General features: G+C 36.6%; 4 protein-coding genes across 9 annotated transcripts; 2 read left to right on the top strand and 2 right to left on the bottom strand.

The window, feature by feature from the left end:
- Nucleotides 1-1792: 1792 nt before the first annotated feature.
- Nucleotides 1793-5418, bottom strand: LOC111780372 (protein PHOX1). The gene is made up of 3 exons (XM_023660751.2): nucleotides 2615-5418; nucleotides 2346-2507; nucleotides 1793-2175 (listed from the first exon to the last, which is right to left on the bottom strand). The coding sequence occupies exons 1-2, from the start codon at nucleotides 4674-4676 to the stop codon at nucleotides 2359-2361; spliced, it is 2211 nt and encodes a 736-aa protein (XP_023516519.2). The 5' UTR covers nucleotides 4677-5418; the 3' UTR covers nucleotides 1793-2175; nucleotides 2346-2358.
- A 1394-nt stretch (nucleotides 5419-6812) lies between these two features.
- LOC111780374 (protein OS-9 homolog) lies at nucleotides 6813-12245 on the top strand. Of its 3 annotated transcripts, XR_002812841.2 has the most exons (10): nucleotides 6813-7027; nucleotides 7746-7822; nucleotides 8616-8819; nucleotides 9244-9315; nucleotides 9558-9673; nucleotides 10155-10221; nucleotides 10309-10415; nucleotides 10714-11156; nucleotides 11685-11829; nucleotides 11914-12245. XR_002812841.2 is itself a non-coding variant. In XM_023660756.2 (8 exons), exons 1-8 carry the CDS (start codon nucleotides 6943-6945, stop codon nucleotides 10862-10864), a joined length of 879 nt encoding a protein of 292 aa, XP_023516524.2. In that variant the 5' UTR covers nucleotides 6813-6942; the 3' UTR covers nucleotides 10865-11282. The 3 variants fall into 3 exon arrangements, 1 of the variants encoding a protein (XP_023516524.2); XR_002812840.2 differs by having other exon boundaries at nucleotides 11685-12245; XM_023660756.2 differs by lacking the exons at nucleotides 11685-11829; nucleotides 11914-12245 and having other exon boundaries at nucleotides 10714-11282.
- Nucleotides 12246-14021: 1776 nt separating this feature from the next.
- LOC111780377 (uncharacterized) lies at nucleotides 14022-18657 on the bottom strand. 4 transcript variants are annotated; one of them, XR_002812845.2, is made up of 5 exons: nucleotides 17919-18657; nucleotides 17305-17554; nucleotides 16336-17219; nucleotides 16006-16056; nucleotides 14022-15895 (listed from the first exon to the last, which is right to left on the bottom strand). XR_002812845.2 is itself a non-coding variant. In XM_023660758.2 (2 exons), the coding sequence occupies exon 1, from the start codon at nucleotides 18551-18553 to the stop codon at nucleotides 17930-17932; it is 624 nt and encodes a 207-aa protein (XP_023516526.1). In that variant the 5' UTR covers nucleotides 18554-18657; the 3' UTR covers nucleotides 17626-17831; nucleotides 17919-17929. The 4 variants fall into 4 exon arrangements, 1 of the variants encoding a protein (XP_023516526.1); XR_002812844.2 differs by having other exon boundaries at nucleotides 14022-16056; XR_015413651.1 differs by lacking the exons at nucleotides 14022-15895; nucleotides 16006-16056 and having other exon boundaries at nucleotides 16143-17219.
- On the top strand, nucleotides 14264-15172 carry LOC111780375 (uncharacterized). The gene has a single exon (XM_023660757.2). The coding sequence runs from the start codon at nucleotides 14264-14266 to the stop codon at nucleotides 15053-15055; it is 792 nt and encodes a 263-aa protein (XP_023516525.2). The 3' UTR covers nucleotides 15056-15172.
- Nucleotides 18658-20228: the final 1571 nt, after the last annotated feature.

Raw genomic sequence — 20228 nt, forward strand, 5'->3', positions numbered from 1 at the left:
TTCACAGATCTCATATTTACTAGAGACGGGAATGAAACATTTCTTATAAAAATATTTTAAAATCGTGAGACTAACAACGATACGTTACGACTATTACAAATAGTATTAGAGGCATTTTAAACACATTTTAAAACTGTGAGGCTAACCGTTGTACGTAACGGGTTAAAGTTGACAATATTTACTAGCAGTGGACTAAGTCAAACTATTAATATTTAGGACGATGATAACTAATGTTTTATCCACTAAATTATTCGGTATTATTATTATTATTTATATGGTTGAAAGCTTATTATTTATTTTATTGTTATAATATTTAATAATAATTACCGCTCTATTTGAATAATTTATTTAACATTAAGGAATAATTAATAATTAGAATAATATGATGTTTTTTAGAAAAGAAAATTATAAGAAAATTTAAGACAAGATAATGAAAATGAGGACAAAATTGGTTGACTTTTGTTTTTGAACTTTAGATTATAAATGGTCATTAAGATTGTTATTTGGAGACTTTTCCTTTTAAATTTTTAAGTAATAATTGTTAATGGAGATACCAAATTTGTAAAAAATTTCCTTTTAAACTATTTCTTTTTCTAGGAAATTGTTTGTTTTTTTATTTTTTTTAGTGAATTCTTGACTAAATTTTAAAAATAAAAATAATTTTTTTAAAATTACTTTGGTCAGATTTCACACGAGAGAAAAGAAACTTACTTAAGGTGTGGAAACCTTTCCTTATTAGATAGAGATTTTTAAAATGTGAGACTGACCGCTATACGTAGCAGGCCAAAATAGATAGTATCTGCTAACGGTGGGTGTGAGATCCCATATTAGTTGGAGAAGGGAACGAAACATTCCTTAAAAGGAAGTGAAAACCTCTTCTTAACAGGCATGTTTTAAAACTGTAAGCCTGATGGTGCGAGACATTGGTTTGAGTAGAGCTAGACCTTCTCCACAGTAGACACGTTTAAAAATGTGAGGCTAATGACGCTGTGTAACGAGCCAAAGGGGACAATATTTATTAGTAGTAGACTTGAGCTGTGATAAATGGTATCAGAGCCAGACACTGGACGGTGTGCTAGCGAGGACGTTGTACCCCACAAGAGGGTGCAGACACGTTTTAAAACTGTAAGCCTGATGGTGCGAGACATTGGTTTGAGTAGAGCTAGACCTCCTCCACAGTAGACAGGTTTAAAAATGTGAGGCTAATGACGCTGTGTAACGAGCCAAAGGGGACAATATTTATTAGTAGTAGATTTGAGCTGTGATAAATGGTATCAGAGCCAGACACTGGACCGTGTGCTAGTAAGGACGTTGTACCCCACAAGAGGGTGGATTGTGGGATCCCACATTAGTTGAGGAGGGAACGAAACATCCTTTACAAGGAAGTGGAAACCTCTCTCTAACGCATTTTAAAACCGTGAAACTGACCAAAATGAACAATATTCCTGGTAGAAATGTGGAAACCTCTCACCTAATAGACGCGTTTTAAAATTGTGAGACTAACGGTGATATCTAACAGGACAAAACAGACAATATCTAATAGAGCAATATTCCTCGTAAGAATGTGGAAACTTCTCACTAGCAGACGCATTTTAAAATCGTGAGGTTGACAACGATACCTAACATGCCAAAATTCTTTTTAGACGGGAAAAAACAAAGTTCAAAATCACGGGAAAGTCTTTTAGACGCAAAAATATGATGATATATATTCTATGACACAACGAGCAACCTATCTCATCACACGTTCCATAACCCTTGCCATTACTTACAAGTTACAAAATAGAAATTCGACTTGGTTGTTCTAAAGAGAAGAAATGCAGATCGAATTTAATAAAAATTTAAAATGAATATACATATACCTCCAGACTAAGATTACAAACTATATGTCATTACACCATAAACTACAAAACAAGATAAGAAACAATGAAAGAATTTGTTTTCTAGACGACTTGAACTGACAATCAAAGACTATAATACCTATGAGCTTAAACATGAAAACTAGTTTAGGAGACCAGAGAATGAATGAAGGTGAAAGCAGAAACTAAATAAAATGGAAGCCCCTGCAATTTCATGGATAGAAGAACCCTGTATGGAGAAAGAATGCATGATGACACCAGCAATGAACAACAGCCTTCTAATACTTCTTAGGAAGCACGCTACAAATGTACCTATAATCTGAACAAAACAAGGGCTAGCCATTGTTACAGTGATGCAGTTCATAATTTGTGTGTGTGTGTGTTGGTAGCACTTTCTTTTCAGTAATCAAAATGTAGGTTCTTAAGTGTTTGATGAGCTTAAAATATTTGAGCGGTTGTAGTATATTTGTTTTTGTGAGTAGAACTTACCTATAATGTTCCTTCAAGCTTGCTCCAAAACGTGATAGATTTTCGAGACCCGTCGTCGAAATAATGGCTCTAATCGGAATGATGGAATCCCAGTTAGCAACTTTCTAGCTTCATACATCTCGTTCCATGCCTGAACAATCTCTTCAATTTTGAACCCAAGACCTATAATTGGAGAAGATCAGAAAAAGATTAGCACAGCATGATGAAATGCAAATGAAGTCACCTGATGCACAGACAGCTTCTAAACATGAATATATTTGAAACTGTACCTTCATGTGCGTTGTTGCTTGAACAGTGGTTCTTTATCATAACTGCGATATCAGTTGAAGAAGCTCCAGCAAGCTCAAATTTCTCAACTGCAACTTCTAGGCATTCATGCCATGATGGCAGCCCCATCTTAAATTCCAATATCGATCGCTCGTAGAGCATGGTGCCCCATAAGAGGTTTATATGAGACCTCATATTCTTAGCCTGTTCTGCAGCCTCATCAGCTGATATATCCTTGATCAGTCCATCTAACCCCATCTTCTGCAACGGGGTTTCAACATCGCTCGATTTAGAGAGTTCGGCGGTATGCTGCTTTTCCCATTCTTCCCACATCCTCGCTCCTGTTTCCATATTGTCCTCGGCATTGTTATAAAGTTGTATAACCTTCGTACAAGGCCATGTTTTCGGATCAACATTGCTGCTAACTGCATAATGCCAAGAAAGCTTTGCCTGCTCAAACTGTTGCTGTCCTAGTGCTAGATAGCCTTCATAAAAGTCTGGCTTGATTTTCACCGCCATCTGATATTTATTTCCTGCTTCGACGTATGCTTTTTCGACCCAATCGTACGCAGCTTTGATTTGTTCAGACAAAGATACTTTTGACACACCATCTGTGAAGTAGACCTTCTTCCTCGCCCTTGACATGATAACATTACCCCAGTAGAAGAGTGCTAAGGCTGCCATCTCGTGAAACTTCTCTGCTGCTGATTCGAAAAGACCCTGAGCTTCTTCACTCGTTACCGTCTCTTCCACAGCCTCGGAATAAAGCTTCATCCCAAGGTCATGGAGATCCAGGTATGGGGCAGATTCAAACCCAACGTGGTTTATAAATAACTGAGCAAATTGAATTAACCAGTCATCAATGCAAGATGATATCTTCATTTCTTTTGCTCTTAATACATAGCTATTTTCTTCAACTTTACACTTGGAATCCTCATCATTCTTGAACCTTTCATAGAATGGATCTTGCTCTGGATTAACTTCAAATATATAAAATCTAACAGAACCCTGTGACTCCTTAGATGTTTCAGCCAATCGTAATTCTTCATCAGCAGTAATTGTTACCAAATCACCTTCTTCATCCCTGTACTTAATAAGAACTGCTGTGCAGGTTGGGAAACGATCTCGAATAACCTCCCTTAGTTGCAATAGAGTGCAATCAATTGGCACCTGAGCCCATCGAATATCGTCTCCAAACACCAATTTCACAGATTTCATAGGTGTTTCCTCCTGTGTCCTGTTGATTTTCTCCTCCACAACAAGTTTATCCTCGGGCTTCTTCTCCTCCACGGTCTCATCGGCCTTCTCTTCCTCCACTATTATTTCATCAGCCTTCTTCTCCTCCACGGTCTCATCGGCCTTCGCTTCTTCCACTATTATTTCATCAGCCTTCTCCTCCACTGTTTCATCAGCCTTCTTCTCATCAATGGTTTCCATAGTCTTTTGGTTGTTTTTCGTCTTTCGGTTCTTCTCTTTTGGTCTTTCTTGCGGCAACAATGAAGAAGGCAATTCAACAAAATCACGAGGCAGCTTGATCTCATCATCGTCTTCCTTTGATCCTTGCATCATAAGTGCCTTTGTTAGTCTCTCTGATATTTCCAACGCCATAATATTTCGAGGCTCCATGTTTAAAACTGCATTAACATCTCTTACAGCCAAGTCCAGTCTATGCAAAGCCTCATAACATCTAGCCCGCTTCAACAATGCCTTACTATATTTAGGTGTAACTTCAAGAGCCAAATTGCACTCATGAATCGCTTGGGGATACTCACTAACCCCCATCTGCATATAGCACGCCGCCATGTTACTCCGAAGATAGGATACATCTATATGGTTTCTTGGAAGTAATTTCAAGGCCTTTTCATACTTCAACATTGCTCCTTCAACATCTCTAGATTGAAACAATTTATTGCCCTCCTCCTTTAAAGCCTGAGACATAGTAATGAAAATAACATGGTCTTTATCATAACTTGAACTTCCAACTCCACCTTGACGACGTTTCGATATCGCCTCACGATATTTATCCCCAATCTGCTTCTTCTTCTTCCCAGTTTGCTTCCCCATAAAGAATCCAACTAAGTGAAGAATCAAGAACTGATGAACAGACTTACTTTCTTTAACTATCGTTCCAAACCAACTAAACTAGACTAGTCCAAGAGGAAGAGAATCAAACCCTAAAAACAATTCTTAAACCCTTCTAGAAAAATCAACACAGTATATAGGAGGTTGCAAGTAAAAAACTGCCTAAAATCTACCCAAACAAACTCCCCTGTAGTCGAATACCGCAGAAAGTACCCGAAAATCAAGCGTAAAACAGACGAAAACGAAAGGGCTTAGGATCTAATTGCACCAAACCCCCAAAATTTGTAATAAAAGAGAGTAGAACGATCCTCAAATTCCCTTGAAAATCAAACGGAGGCTTCTATTCATGAATTCAGCCTTCTAAAACAGAGAAACTTCAAACAACACCGAATCGAAATTTTAACCATTCATTCAGAATCCGATACAGAAAGAAAGAAACAAGCGGATAGAGCTAAAAAGTATACATCATAAGCAGAAACAAACTTCGATTATAATCCGCGAGAAATGCAAGAAATCTAGGAAGATGAACTTATCAGAGTAACGAATTAATCTCTGAAATTATTCCGGGGAATCTCCAGGCAAGAAACAACGAAGAATTATTATTTTCTTTGGCCGAATATTACTAGCAAACGAAATGAAATGGAAAACCAACCGTAGAATCCGTTTGTACTTTTGTAACGAGTAAGATTTCCAACAACTTGTCGTGGACGCCACAAAATTCTGAGCAAAGCTGAGCTGATAAAATTTTTATATCAATTTATTTTATTGTAATTTTAATTTTTTAATTTTTTTACTTTTTAAATTTTATTCCTGCAAGGTTTGCCGTTTGACCCGAAAACTCAAAAATATGTGGGCCCCCGTTACCGTGAACTCTAAGTCTTTGGTTAACGCCGGTTGTGATAACGGTGGGTCGTTGGTTCCCAATTCTATAATTATATTATAAAAATGTCATTAATTAAAAAATAATAAATAATAAATAAATAAATATTTATTTATTATAAGTATACGAAACATTTTTTTTTAGAATTTATGAGTTCCTTTTTCATAAATTTATTTTAGAGAAATTAATAAATTTTAACCGATAAATATTACAATATTGAATTTAGGGTAAAAATTAATTTAAATTTATTAATCAACATTTTCGAGCTTTAAAAATATTTTTTTAACAAATGTATGAATGTAAACGCACTCCTAGTAGATATTATCTATTTTAATTTATTATGTATCGTCGTCAGCCTTACAATTTTAAAATGCATCTACTATGAAGAAGTTTCCACGCTCTTATAAGAAATATTTCATTTATCTCTTCAAGCGATGCGAGTCTCACAGTCCATTCCTTAAGGGCCCAACATCCTCGAAACAGTGAAGTAACGACAGTACGTAACGTGCTAAAACGAATAATATTTACTAGCGGTAGTCTTAGGCTGATACAAAATGGTATTAGAGCCAAACACACAGTATGCTAACGAAAACGCTAGACCACAAAGAGTGGATTGTGAGATCCCATTATCAGTTGAAGAGGGAAACAAATACAGTGATGAATGTTGTAAAATACAAAAATTTTAATTATTATAATTATTTTTTTATAATTTAGTTATTATTATTTTTTAAAATATGGATAAAACAGTGGTGGGAAACGGGCTTTTGCAGGATCCCACCCTCCCATGTCGGCCATTGAGTGGTCCCCATGCGCAAAGAATTACCATGTGCGATTGCCGCTACGACAATCACAAACAACTATAATGGGCCTTTCAGACCGGCCCACTCCGGCCCATAAGTCTACATTTCAAAACTATGAACGGCCGCCGTCAACTAACAGACACCACGGACACGGACACGGCAATCCCCCCACCGCCCTTATTAGGCGTCTTTACCAGAATTCACCCACTTGTCGCTTTGCCTTACCTCCTAAGTCATCGCCTTTTCACTAAAAAAAAAATAAAAAAAAAATAAAATTGGGCCGAAGCATAGCCCATGAACAAAGCCCACTTAGAATGGAAGCGACGGTCCATTACATTGGGCCCAGCCCATTTACTTGAGAATTAAGTTCATCCGCTACTCCTTAAATGACGTGGCAAATATTCAATGGTGAAGCTTCCGTGGCAGTGGATCAGTGTCAATACGACGCCGTAAAGTGATTCCTCTCGTCGTGGCCGTCGTCGTCCTTTCGCTCCCAGCTGGAAATTCCTCACCCTTCCAGTTTGCTTCTCTCGTTTTCACCATTGTGAGTTCGTTTGAGGACACAGAGATGAGGGAATTTATGTGGCTGGTTCTTATAGCTGGTAGTTTTTGCTACTCTGCGTTTTCTGACCAGATCTTCCCAGCTCAATTAGGTGAAGTTCTTCTCCTCGTCTTTTCTCTCTTGAATTTTTTCATGAAATGTTTCAAAATAAATGTCTGTTTTATGCGTACAATCTCGATTGATGAATTTGTGATATGGTTATTATTATTATTATTTATTATTTTTTTTTTTGTTTTGAATTCAGTATTTAGAAATGGTTTTCTGTCTATCTTACTTTTTAATGAGTTTTGAGTCTTTTGCTTCCGATTGATTGAGGACATGATGCTTGGATTCCGAAGGATAATGCTGGTGGTGGGAGGTTCTTTTGAACTTATTGATGATTATTGGATCAATTGATGGCTTATTAGCAATGATCGTTTTGAGTTGTGATTGCGATTATTTGTAGAAGTCGTGGGGATTGCCGTGATTTTGAAGGGATAGATATCCATTTCAGAATAAAATGATTTTCTATTTTTAAATTTCAGAAGTAAAATGCAGTTCTTAAATTCATTTCTGAAACCATGTTTGATTGAATTGTGGGCAGTTGCTTAGATAATAAGTGTCACATATGGGAATAGGTGAACTCTGAAATCTAAATCGTAGAATTTCGTCCCACCGGAGGCTGATATTTCATAGGTTGTTGAACACAACTTGAAACCTCAAAATGTAGTGCGTTGAACCATCTTTACATTTATGACTTTTGCGTATTGTGACAATAACTTATCAGTATGAAATATTATTATTCGTTCTTTCTGATTGATGATAAGCAGGTGGTACATTTAGTCGCAACTCTCGTGGGCCAAAATACAATATTGAATTCCATCCAGAAGACTCGCCTTACAATCCGGTAAGCTTTATGTACTTAGTTGTTGATTCTTGATACTAACAGAATTTTTTTTTATAAGAGTCAATTTCATTGATGATTGAAATTTACAAAAGGATGTAATATCCATGATGTTTACAAAAGACCTTCTCAATTGACAATGAGGGAGGTATAAATATAGGAAGTAAAAATATCATACCGTTTACACCAAGATTTGTTGAAAAGTTTTGTATAACAAGATTCTACTCGCGATGTCGAAAAATTCTTATGACTTTACTTATGATGATCTTACTCTTTTCTAGCCATTGTTGAACTTTTGTCACGTTCTTAACAATTCTCCCCTCAAACAAAGTACCATTTAGTCTCCCGTCAAATAGAAATAGCCATCTTTTCGTCCAACTCTTAACCAGTCCAACTCCTCTTCACCATAGCATACTGCTTATCTGATAGAACTCAATCACATATCACACCATAATTATATCTTTGAAGGCTTGCACTTCTTTGTTCGGCACTCGAGGATTCTACCAACATAGCATGGTTTTGAACCACTTGTTAGGGACAACAAAACTCTTATATATCTTCACAATAGTATGATATTGTTGACTTTGGGTATAAGCCCTCATGACTCTACTTTTGGTTTCATTAAAAGTCCGCATACCAACGAAGATATCGCCTCTCACTTTTATCCCCATGATTTTTCTCTTTTCTAGCTAATGTGGAACTTTGATCTCATTCTCAGCAATTTGTCTTCAGAATTTAAGAATAAGAAGGTATGTTCAATGCCATATGCGCTTACTATGTTTTTGTGCCTTTGCAGGATGATGACCAGGAATCTGTGTTTATGCCCAAAAAAAATGGAAAGAATTACTTATGTTACTTGCCTAAGGTGGAGAAGTCCAAGAGTGAAAAGCCAGCTATTCAACCGAACATGACTAGCATGATTATGGAATCTGAGAAGCGGGTTAAATTGAAGACTCCAGATGAGCTACTTGAGGCATTAAAAGAGCAATGCTTTGTCAGGGTTAGGATTTATCGTTGAATATTGTTTTGCATGCATATGATGACTATCTTATCTATATTTTAATATCACATCTCAAAAGAAAAACAAAGTTGTATCTTGTAAACAGTGTTTTTTAATGTGTGCCTTCAGAAATCAGGCATCCCAACAAAAAGTTAAAGAACTTAGATATTTTCTTCCTTGGTTATTTTCTTTAATTTTATAAATAATATATATTAAAAATATATGATATGCTTAAGTAGCGCAAGTGAAGTTTGTGCTTTTAGGTTGCCTTGCTTCACGTGAGACAAGGTGTCTTTGGTTGCGCTCAACACTGAAGCTATTTAAGACTTTGGTCGTTTGTGGCAAATTATGTGCATTTTTAGGTAAACCATGTGATGATTATGTTATAACATGTTGGCCTTGCATCGTTAATTTCTTTTTGCAGCAAGAGGGTTGGTGGACATATGAATTTTGTTACCAGAAAACGCTACGACAATTTCATTTGGAGGATGATAAGGTAGTCTCTTCTAGCACATCCTAATGCATTCTTTATGTGATTCTCGAATCCTTGTGCTTAAAATGGGGGATTGATGTTAATACTCGTAAAGAACCTTGTTTTTTAGCTTATGAATAAGGAGGGCAACTGTCATGGTTTATTGGTTAATTATAAATGTAAATTCATGCTCTGCTATTTGTGATGATCTAATGGTAAACTGTTTAGTAGTAAAGACTTCTAGTTTCTGTCGTTTTGTCTTACAGGTAGTTCAGGAGTTTGTATTGGGTGTCTATGATGCAGAGGAAACCGCTAATCTCAATGAGAATCTCTCTGATATATCCACTTTGAAGGATCCTCGCTCCAAAGATGCATCTCAAAGGTGTGCTTATATTATAATTAGTTAAGTTAAGAATTATGAACAGAATTTAAGTAATGGGCAAAGACGATCTTTGATTAGTAAAGCTTGTAATTTTCCTAGTTCTAACACTTCTCAAAAGAAGTAAGATGGAGGCATACATGGAAGAAGAAACTTGTATGAGTTTTAATCCGCCATTCTATTGTTGATTTGGCTTTGAGTTTCTTTCATAATCATTTCTTACATGTGCCATGTGACATTCAGACATGAAACAAAAAACTCGTATGAATTTTGTGTTTGGATGCCACAGTCGTAATATTATAGCAGGAAAGCTAGGAAGGAAGTGTGTTAATCTGCTCATTATTTAAAATTGAGAACAGTGCAAGAGAAAGATTGGTGATTCGTTGAGTCATGTCATGTACAAGATTTGTGTGATAGACATGAGATCTATTAGTTGATAACTAAACAACTAATCTCAATTTCTAAAATGACCCGACTCACTCAGGTATCATGCTCATCATTACACAAATGGAACCATGTGTGATCTCACAAATCGACCACGAGAAACCGAGGTACAAAGTAATTAATGATTTACCTTGTCACTTTTTTTTTCTTCTTTTTTTCCCATCAACGAACATTGGTTTTTAATTGCGTTGCAGGTTAGATTTGTTTGCTCGGAGCCAAGAGCGATGATCGACTCTATCACAGAACTATCAACATGCAAGTATGCACTTACAGTGCGATGCCCGACGCTTTGCAAGCATCTGTAAATCTCTCCTTCTCTCCTTTCTCTTTTACCTATACACACACATCCATTTTGCTCATTTTTAGCTGAAATATAGCGACAAAATCAAGTGTTACTGCCACAACCTGCTATCAGTTTAACCGATTGTGTAGCTAAATTGTGTACGAGGCAATCAATAGGAGATAGGAAACTAGCATAGGAACTCAAAAAGAAAGGAAGTTATCCCAATTTAAAAGAGTTAACATCAAAATGTCAATGTGATTGGTAGGTATAGTTTCTATTCTATCCCTTGTCCGATCATTTTGTTTTGACTGGGCAGGTTATTCCAGGAAGAGAGACCAGTGTGGTACACCATTAACTGCAACGTGCTCCCTGATGATTACAAGGAAACAGAGCCAAGTGAAGACTTAGAAGACGAGATCGTCATGGTTACAGACGTCAAATACCCAAAAAATGAATCCGAAGAGTAATGTGAATATTTATATTGTAGAAGTTTTAACAACCAAACTAACCTTACAAAAGAAGCCATTCCTCTGTAGATTTGGATTCTGTTCTCGAATTCAACTATACAGTTGCTATGGAGATCAATCCACCGATTTTCAGGCCCCACGACGAACAACTCCCATGTGGAATTTCATATGCTTTGATCATATCTGAATATAGGTCAACCTGAAAGCTACTGATATGGCAGTCGTTTATGGGATTTATTGTATTGGACAATGATTCAACTTATTGGAGGGGAAAAGCAGCGAGTTTGAATTGGTAAACTCATAGCTTGCTTTTATTGAGACATTTACAACACTTCCACAATAACCACGATTGATAGACGATATTATTTGAGTCAATAACATCATATGGATCTCAGAAAGATCCAAATTTCTTTTGTTATTATTTTATTTTAGGTACAGTTCTCAAATGGGTATGCAACCATTCTTACCACTAGTACCCACTTGATGTCTATGCTTCATTTGTGCTCTGTTCAGTCCACAATCTCCACTACAGCTTTTCCCAAAGCATGTGCCTTCCCTTCTTGTAAAGCAAAATTTAATGGTTCCCAACCTTCTGGCAATACCCAAGTGGTCTTTCATGCTTCAATGGCGAAATCATAGGCTGAGGCTATGATTCAACCACCATCTCCCTAACATCAATTATTTTCTGGGTCTATTATATGTATTAGGATTTCATTAATTCAATCAGCTATTAGTTATTTGTTAGGTTTGCTTTTATAATATGTTTTAGATGCAAAGGCAAGCAGCTTTCTTTCACCCCTCCTTGTTTTTTCTTTTGCAGTGCATTCATTTATCCCTACTACACTAGCTCTTGGTACAAGCTCTACTACACTAGCTCTTGGTACAAGCTCTACTACACTAGCTCTTGGTACAAGCTCTACAAGATTTATGGTTGAAAATATGGATGCAACGGTACAACTTTTAAGGTATAAATTTACTCTCTTGAATAATTTCTGATCAGATGATAGTTCTAGATCTTTATCTTTTTAACATGCACTCATTTCCTCTAGGTTAGTGATTCAAATCCTCGAGCCTTGTCGTACTAAGAAAAATCTATATCTTCTCTATTAAGACAGTTTTCTTTATAGATCAACCTTTTGTACTTTTCCATCACCCGACCAAGTCAACAAATACCTATGTTTCTACGATTCTATAGACTTTCCCACTGTTAAACAATCCAAGAGTTAAGTGCAAGGGACAAAGTTAAGAGACTCCAATTTTGACTTCGATGAAGAAAGCTTTTGTAGCGTTATATTAATCTAAATGTTTTTTAAACTTTTGTGGGAGTAGGTTTTATATCTTTATTACAAGGCTCTATGTAAGTGGTTGTTTTGTCTTTATATATTTTGAAAGTGTATAATTAAGAATTTAATAATTTAAAAGTGGGCATTGTAAAGCCACAAAAACCTCCCAACATTTGCAGCATCTATGCCCTTAATATCAGCAATGTGGTAGTAGGTTACTGAATTTAATAACTTATATTAATTAAATCTCAAAACATTTAACTTTTCCTAACTACCCATGAATTATTTTCCGTGATTGGCTCTACATTATAGGAAATATACAAATAAGAACATAGGGAACATTTTGTTGTGGTAATTAAAACAATTTACTTTAGGGATCAAAATATTATTTACTAAACATCTCATACCCTAAGTTGAAGTGCCTTTTGAATATTCTAAATGTTGTTGGATGATGAAAGTCCCACCTCGGCTAATTTAGGGAATGATCATGAGTTTATAATCAAGTAATACTCTATCCATTGGTATGAAGCCTTTTGGAGAAGCCCAAAGCAAAGCCATGAGAGCTTATGCTCAAAGTGAACAATATCATACCATTGTGGAGAGTTGTGTTCGTTTAACAAACATTACGAAAATTTAACTATAATTCACCAACGCTCACTATCAGAAGAGTTTTCTCAAGAAATTCCAAGAATTCTTGTTATACACTCGTTCCAATCATCAACTATCTTCTCTAGACCCATCGATGTTCAATCAATGTAATGCACTAGTCAACAATCAACTATGACTCTATAGTTCTTCACTATTCGTATGAGTCTTCTCAAGTTGGTAGAGTAAATTTTCATTTACCCACAATAAAACAACCTCTCTCACTAGATAGGCAAACTTCTCGAGTTGGTAGAGTAAATTTTCATTTACCCACAATAAAACAACCTCTCTCACTAAATAGGCGAACACGCTCTCCCCCACAACAAATCAAATATTGATCAAAATCTAAATCAAATATTAATCAAAATCTTTTGTATAACTTGCATATCTTTTTCTGAAAAAAGTGAAGACACAATAAAGGCAACAAATTGTAGTTGAAAACTTTGATTTGAGTAATAAATAAGTAGAAGATAGAGAGAGAGAGAGAGAGAGAGAGAGAGAGAGAAAGGAAAAGTGGGTTTTGATTTAGTATTGGAGTGTAAGAAAGGGTTAGGTCTTTATTGTGTGTAGAGTGAATTAAAGTTCCAACTATAGAAAGAAGCATTGAATTGAATATGGCATCCCTCCAATAATAACAAATCTCTGACTTATTCATCCTACATAGTAACCAAACTGTATTCAACACATCCAACCCATTCCTTTCTCGTGAATCTATCCACATGCAACCCCCTACCCTACCAAAAACAAAACTATGACTTAGCCCCCCTAATGCCCCAAAACTCGTACCTATCCATGTCACTTTTGATTGGACGGCATCCCTCGACCCATGTTCTCTATAAATAACTATCTAAATCTATCATCATCTTCCATTTTTAACGAGTTTTTCATTCAACCTTACATAATCAAAAAAAAAAAAAAAAAAAAATCGTCTCAAACGATCGTAATAAAATTTCTAAAAAGTAATTATGAAATGCATCATTCCTAAGACAAAAGAAGCAAACAAAACTGTTCTGAAATTTAAAAAATACTAAAGAGGACATAATGGTAATCCAACGTTCAAAATACTTCCAAAATTACATAAATAATTGATCCATACCGAAAGCAACGGATCTTTACACCATATCCCTCTCTTTCCCTCACTCTCATCTGAAATTATTATTGTGGTCCATTTAATTTTACCATCAATTTTTTTACCCTTTTAAGGTAATAAATTCAAAAAAATTAATCCATTATATATAAATATATAAATTTATTTATGAATTTTTAAAATAATTAATATTTTATGTATGTATAATTGACAAGAATAAAAGAGCGGAGCCGGTCGCATTTAATTATTATTATTTTTTTTTTCTTTTTTTTTTTTTTTTTTTTTTTTGCACTCTCCTCCCCTCTCTCTCTCTCTCTCTCGCTATATATGTATGTCACAATTTCCAAACTCTTGAGCATTTCTCAGCTTGGTCGGCCACCTCCGATGGACTGGTTCTCTTGGCTCTCAAGAACTGGCCTCGACCCACTTCACACTTACGAATATGGCCTCGTTTTCGCCCGAAATGGCCTCAGACCCGAAGACATTCCTCGTTTCAACCACGATTTTCTCCAGAAAATCGGAGTTTCCATCGCCAAACACAGGCTCGAGATTCTGAAACTCGCCAAATGCGACAGAGAAGAAGCCACCCAAAAGAAATTGTTCCTTTCCGCTTTCACCAAGACCAAGAACTGCCTCCGGAACTGCCTCAGAAAGCTTATTTTCACCAACGCCAAGTCGGAGAAGGGGATTTTCCGGGAAGACGCGGCGGTGATTTCCCCAGAGCCGATTACCTACAGCGAGGATCTCAGCCGGAAACTGGAGGTTAAGGAGGTGCTCAAGCCGCCGAAACGACGCAGTAAACACGTGTCGCTGTCCGGGCCGTTGGACGGGAGAACGCACGAGAAGTTAATGACGAACAGTAAAAGCCTAAAGCTATCTGGGCCGTTGGATAGGAAAGAGAGGCCCATGTTTCCAAGAAGCCCAAGATCATCTGGGCCTCTGGATGGGAGAGTATCTGATTGGGCCTCAAGTAGAAGCCCAAAGCTGAATGGACCGCCGCAGGGGAGAATGATGAGGCTGATACCACCGAGCCGGAGCCCAAGAGTATCTGGGCCGCTGGATGGACGAGATGGAAGCCCAAGAATTTGCTGTCGTTGTAATAGAGAGAGGATGGAAACCGACGATGATTATCACTCATTGTGGGTTTCATTGTTCTATGACATGAAGCCCACTTGAATCCCTTTATTTATTTTAAGGTTGTTTTTATGTGATATGTGCATTTGATTTAAATGCCAATGCAACTAAAACAACGTTGTCCTTGGAAATTTTGTAATGAGGCAACTATTTACATAACTCATGATTTTTTTTTTTCCTGTCCGACAAGTTTGTTGGATGATGAAAGTCCAACATCAGCTCATCAGTTAATTTAGGGAAAGATAATGAGTTTATAATTAAAGAATACTCTCAATTGGTATGAGACCTTTTGGAGAACCCAAAGCAAAGCTATGAGAGCTTATGATCAAAGCGGACGGACAATATCATCTCACTGTGAAGAGTTGTGTTTGTCTAACAAAGTTTAGGTATATATTTTCGGCTCAACTAAAAGGTCATGGATATGTATGTGATTTTTGTGGGTATGTTTAAAATGTTTATGTTAACTTCTTAGTTACTATTTTTGTTATATTTTTATATCAATTATAGAATTTTCAGGTGTTCAAAAGGTGTGTTGGGCCTACATGCACTATGAATGGGCTTGAAAATTGGACCAGATGATTAAAGGCCCACTAAAAAGCGGACAATTAAAGCCCAAATATACGGCCCAAAGCCCTTGAAAAGTCTCTCTAAGTGGGGTTTTAGTTTCAGATCACAGTGAGTGAACCAAACAGATTTCAGGAGTCCCATAATTTCATGGGTTCTTTTTTAGTTGTCGCAATCGCTGTGTGTGTGTGTGTGGAGTGAACATTGGGACACAGGATTGAGATTGGGTGGCTTTTTGGTGGGAATTTTGGTACTAGAAAAATGAAAAGGAGAACTGAAGAGGGTCAGTGTCGGACGCGTAATGTGTGGGGTTGAGGTCTACAAGAAATAGGAAAGGAAGATAAAGACTTCACAAAGATGGAGATAATGCTCATAGCTTTCCAGATATAAATATTCTAAAGTTTAGAGACTTAGAAAAGAACTCATACCTCATAAGAATGGTGATGGGTGGGTGAACTTCCTGGTCCTTCTCTGCCCACCTATTACAGTTCAAAATGATCACAACAAAAATCAGATAACTTCGTAATGTTGACCATAAAATAATATACAGTTCCTAAAAAACATGTTTAGTCTTAAATTGTTGTTATAGTTATCATTATTATGGCTGCTAAGATGATAAATTGGAGACACGCAACATTACCAAACAAAAAAACTAAGAAGCGTGGCGTGAGTGGAACGATTTACAGATGACCAACATCATATGGCTAACTATTACGTTTAATTTTGCTAGTTTAAAAAGATGAGAAGAAAGAACATACAGAATTGGTAAAAGTGGGATTCTCGATAATGATAATGCGACAAGAGAAGACCGCCACTTATTCACTTCATTATCGTCTTATCCTCTTTTGTGTGTTCCTTCTTTTCTTTTCCACCTCCTAGTCTTACACTCATTCCCTGAGACCAAATACTCGTAATCCCTACCGGAACCAATATTTCTAACATTACGTCTCTCCACAATGGTATGATATTGTCCACTTTGAGTATAAGCTTTCAAAGTTTTACTTTGAGCTTTCCCAAAAGGCTTCATATGGTCTTTAAACTTTTCCAAAAACTTCATATGGTTCTTGAGCTTTTCCAAAAGGCCTCATACCAACCCAACGAAGATAATCATTCCCTGTGGGTTAACGTGAGAAACCATCTCAATCAGAATTTCCTTTCACTTTTTAACCATCCCTTCATAGTTTCCTTCGGCAAAAAAGATGTAACATCTCCTGACATAGGCAGCTCTTCATCTCTCAAAGGGGCATTCTTCCATTGAATAGTTTTATGAACAATCAATAGGGATTTGGATTGGTTTTTCATAGGCAGATAGCAGTCGGTTCCTTCCACCCATTTGAGCCTTGACAGGTCAACCATCCACTCCACCGCACCACCGAGTTACCCTACCATTCAATGTTTCATTCGATTCTTTTCTATTCCATTCTAACTTCATCTCAGCTCTGATGTTATTTACCTTTTTGAATTCCAGGATTTGTTTCCAATTAATTCCAATTATAATTGTTCAGTCGCTGTCAAGAATTCCATCGTCTGTCTTAGTTCATAACTTCATTCAAATTTGAATCATCTCCACCTGAATTTACTTTCAGATCACAAAATTCACAGTTCAAAATCAGAGCTCTTAGGTTTCAACCTTCAAATGCATCTGTAAACAGAACAAACAGAAATTACAAACATCTAACTCAAAGAAACAAGGGAAATAGGAAGAAGAAAGATGGAGATTGAATCACCTTTAAGAAATCATCCGATTGACAAAACGGAGTACGGCAAGCATGAATGCGTAAATTACCGGCTTCAATTTCACGGCCACCATGAACGGAGGCGACAGCAGAAGGAAGGAGACGTGTACGTTGAACAAAATAACAAACACAGGTGTTCTGGAAACAATTTGAATCGTATGGAATATGGATAACGATGAACTGATTTCAGCGATTAGCAGGCGCAAATAATTTTGAATCGTTCCTTTTCGAATTAGAAGCCCTGTACAGTTCGAAATTACAACCAGTTAGGGTTTGATTATGTTTCATTTTGAAATTGGTGAAAAATTAGGGTTCAAAAGTTCCACGAATTGTTATCAATATCGCGGCAACTGTATTTACTTCCATATATATTTATGCTATGTATACACACAGAGTTATATAGGTTCTTTAGTTCAACTCCGTGAAGCGAGGTACACTGAAGAGGCAACCAGATTCGATTCCCATACTTCGCCTCCAACTCTGTATCCCTGCGCTAAGATCCATCACTTCCGTCGAACCTGTGGTCGGAATCCACCGTCTTCGTCGTTGAAAGCTCAGAGAAGAGATAAAAAGATTAATAAACCAGAGGTTATTGGCCAACGTACCAAAATTTCCATCACAGATCATCGGCTTTCGACATGATTGAAAGCCGGCTCGGTCGCGGACAGAAATCCGCTCGACGCCTTTGACTGTGAGACGAAGGTCGGATAAGAGACGCCAGGGCCCGCCTCACTAAATCGCCTTCAACTCCTCCGATTCTAACCAAAGAGTTCGTCATCGCCGATCTCCGCGCGTTGAGTCGATTAGACGAGTAAGGAGTCGTAGGCTGCGACGGAACGCCTTTATGGAGACTACACCGAAACGAACCAGGATGCGTGGTCGGAGAGCACAAGCACGTCCTCTTCTGGTTGCTCTGCCTCTTCACTACTTGATTCCCACCGCCACGAGTCAAAACAGAGATATGCCGATTCGGAGAAATAGACCGGTCCAGTGCAAATCTCACGGACGACGCCGACGTAGAAGAAGAAGAACCTTGTAGATGAACACGAGACGGAGACAGGGATCTACGGAAAAACGAAGTAGGGTTTTCAGTGGAAAAGCTTGATGTGGAAGACGCAAACGCCGATGAGGAAGAAGACGGAGACGAAGACGAAGAAGAAGAATAGGAGCCACAGAATCTCCCAGAAGGTGAGAGAGACCTCATAACAGGCCCGCTCGATCTTCTAGAAGAAACCGCCATTGAAGCTACAGTCGCCAGAAACAGAGAGAGAACGATAAAAAAAGAGAAGGGTTTCTACCAAGCCCGTATTTGGCTCTTCAAACTGGCAAACCTAGCTTTACTCGAGCCATGTATTTATAGGAAAGATCAGCCCCAATTTATCGCGATATTTTCACGAATTTGGCTGGAGAATTTCCCGCTTTGCAAATATACCCCTACACTTTTATAGATTTTAATATCTCACCGAATAAAATAAAATTCAGTTATTTTAGTGGAAGATTCTGTCCTTACTGTAATTACCACATTCTTTAATAGCGGTTAATTCCGTATTGTGACACGAATTATACGCGAAATATTATTTAATCATAATTCGATGAATATTGTTAATTAAAAAAAAAGAAAAAGAAAACCGACAAAATGCCCGACAGTTACCAGGTAGGCTAAAAAAGTGCCACGTAATAAGAACTGCCGTCTGACACAGACCGTCTGAATTCCACGTACCCCACATCCCTTCCCGACCGATTTTTTTTTTTTTTTTTTTTTTTTTTTAATAATCGAAGGAAAATAAAATAACCAAATAAAAATTAAATAATTTCGAGTTCCTCGGAAATATTTTTCTATTTTTATAATAAGAATTAAATGTAAATATGCTATTAAAGGTATTTTTTAAAACGCCCTCCACTGTATATTACTTGTCAATTATCAATTTATCTCAACAAAATAATATGATAATGTAATTTCAAAATATTTTTCTAATTTTAGAAAAAGAATCAAAATTCGAATATTCGGACTATAAAAAAAAAAGGAAAAGAAAATATTAGGCTCTTAATTAGTTTTACAAATTGATAAAAAAAAATATATTATAAATATTTTATGAAATTATAATTATCAAATCAAATTTTAAAAAAATAAATAATAAAATTGACGAGTGGCTGAGCCTGAGAGTGCGTGCGGCGACCGTAGAATTGAACGCAGGCATTCCCTAACCGACACGTGGATTCTTTAAACTTTCATTATTTTGTTTTCACCCCTCTCCCCACCCTATTTTACTTAATCGCCCATTCTACAAAAATAATTAAATCTACCACCCTACGAATTTTATGTATTCTAATTAATTAATTAAATTTTTATTAAAAAAAACATCAATTTTTAATTTATTTTCATTTAATTTTTTACTTAGTATATTAAACATTAAAATATTTTTATGGGACATGGTCTTGTCTCTTTGTACAAATTGTTTTTTTTTTTTAAATAATAATATTAAAAAATAGGACCCACCATATATCCCATTCAATTTAATGTTGGGGAGAGACCAAAATAAATTAAAGAAGGGTCACAGGCTGGTGATGTTATGGGAGTTGGCACCTTCCATTTTAGCATATCATCGCTATGCATTTACCTTTTTTGGAGAAAGAAACATTCATCGCTATTATTACTATTACTTTAACGTGGTCAATGCATGTGGAAAAGTCTCTGCGTACATTTTAACCTCCAGTTGGAGATGTTCACGAGGTGAGAACGAATCGAGATGAAGATTCTATGTAGAAAATTTCTCGAGAATCGTATTCTCACAAAATATTTATGTCGTTTTATAATGAAAGAAATTCAACCACACGAAACAATGGGATATAATTAATTATTGGTTAATAGGGTTCGGTGTCACAATTATTCTTTAAAGTATATATATTATAATATA

This window comes from Cucurbita pepo, chromosome 18 (genome assembly GCF_057944985.1).
Source record: "Cucurbita pepo subsp. pepo isolate OVF chromosome 18, ASM5794498v1, whole genome shotgun sequence".
NCBI classification, from domain to species: domain Eukaryota; kingdom Viridiplantae; phylum Streptophyta; class Magnoliopsida; order Cucurbitales; family Cucurbitaceae; genus Cucurbita; species Cucurbita pepo.

What these genes read in the sequence shown, in the direction of transcription:
- LOC111780377 (XM_023660758.2), bottom strand. Translation starts at nt 18,553, where the DNA reads ATGGCGGTTTCTTCTAGAAGATCGAGCGGGCCTGTTATGAGGTCTCTC.
- LOC111780375 (XM_023660757.2), top strand. Translation starts at nt 14,264, where the DNA reads ATGGACTGGTTCTCTTGGCTCTCAAGAACTGGCCTCGACCCACTTCAC.
- LOC111780372 (XM_023660751.2), bottom strand. Translation starts at nt 4,676, where the DNA reads ATGGGGAAGCAAACTGGGAAGAAGAAGAAGCAGATTGGGGATAAATAT. An exon ending in AAGCAACAACGCACATGAAG is followed by an intron (nt 2,508 to 2,614) that starts GTACAGTTTCAA and finishes CTCCAATTATAG; the next exon opens with GTCTTGGGTTCAAAATTGAA.
- LOC111780374 (XM_023660756.2), top strand. Translation starts at nt 6,943, where the DNA reads ATGAGGGAATTTATGTGGCTGGTTCTTATAGCTGGTAGTTTTTGCTAC. An exon ending in AAGACTCGCCTTACAATCCG is followed by an intron (nt 7,823 to 8,615) that starts GTAAGCTTTATG and finishes GTGCCTTTGCAG; the next exon opens with GATGATGACCAGGAATCTGT. An exon ending in TCCAAAGATGCATCTCAAAG is followed by an intron (nt 9,674 to 10,154) that starts GTGTGCTTATAT and finishes CGACTCACTCAG; the next exon opens with GTATCATGCTCATCATTACA.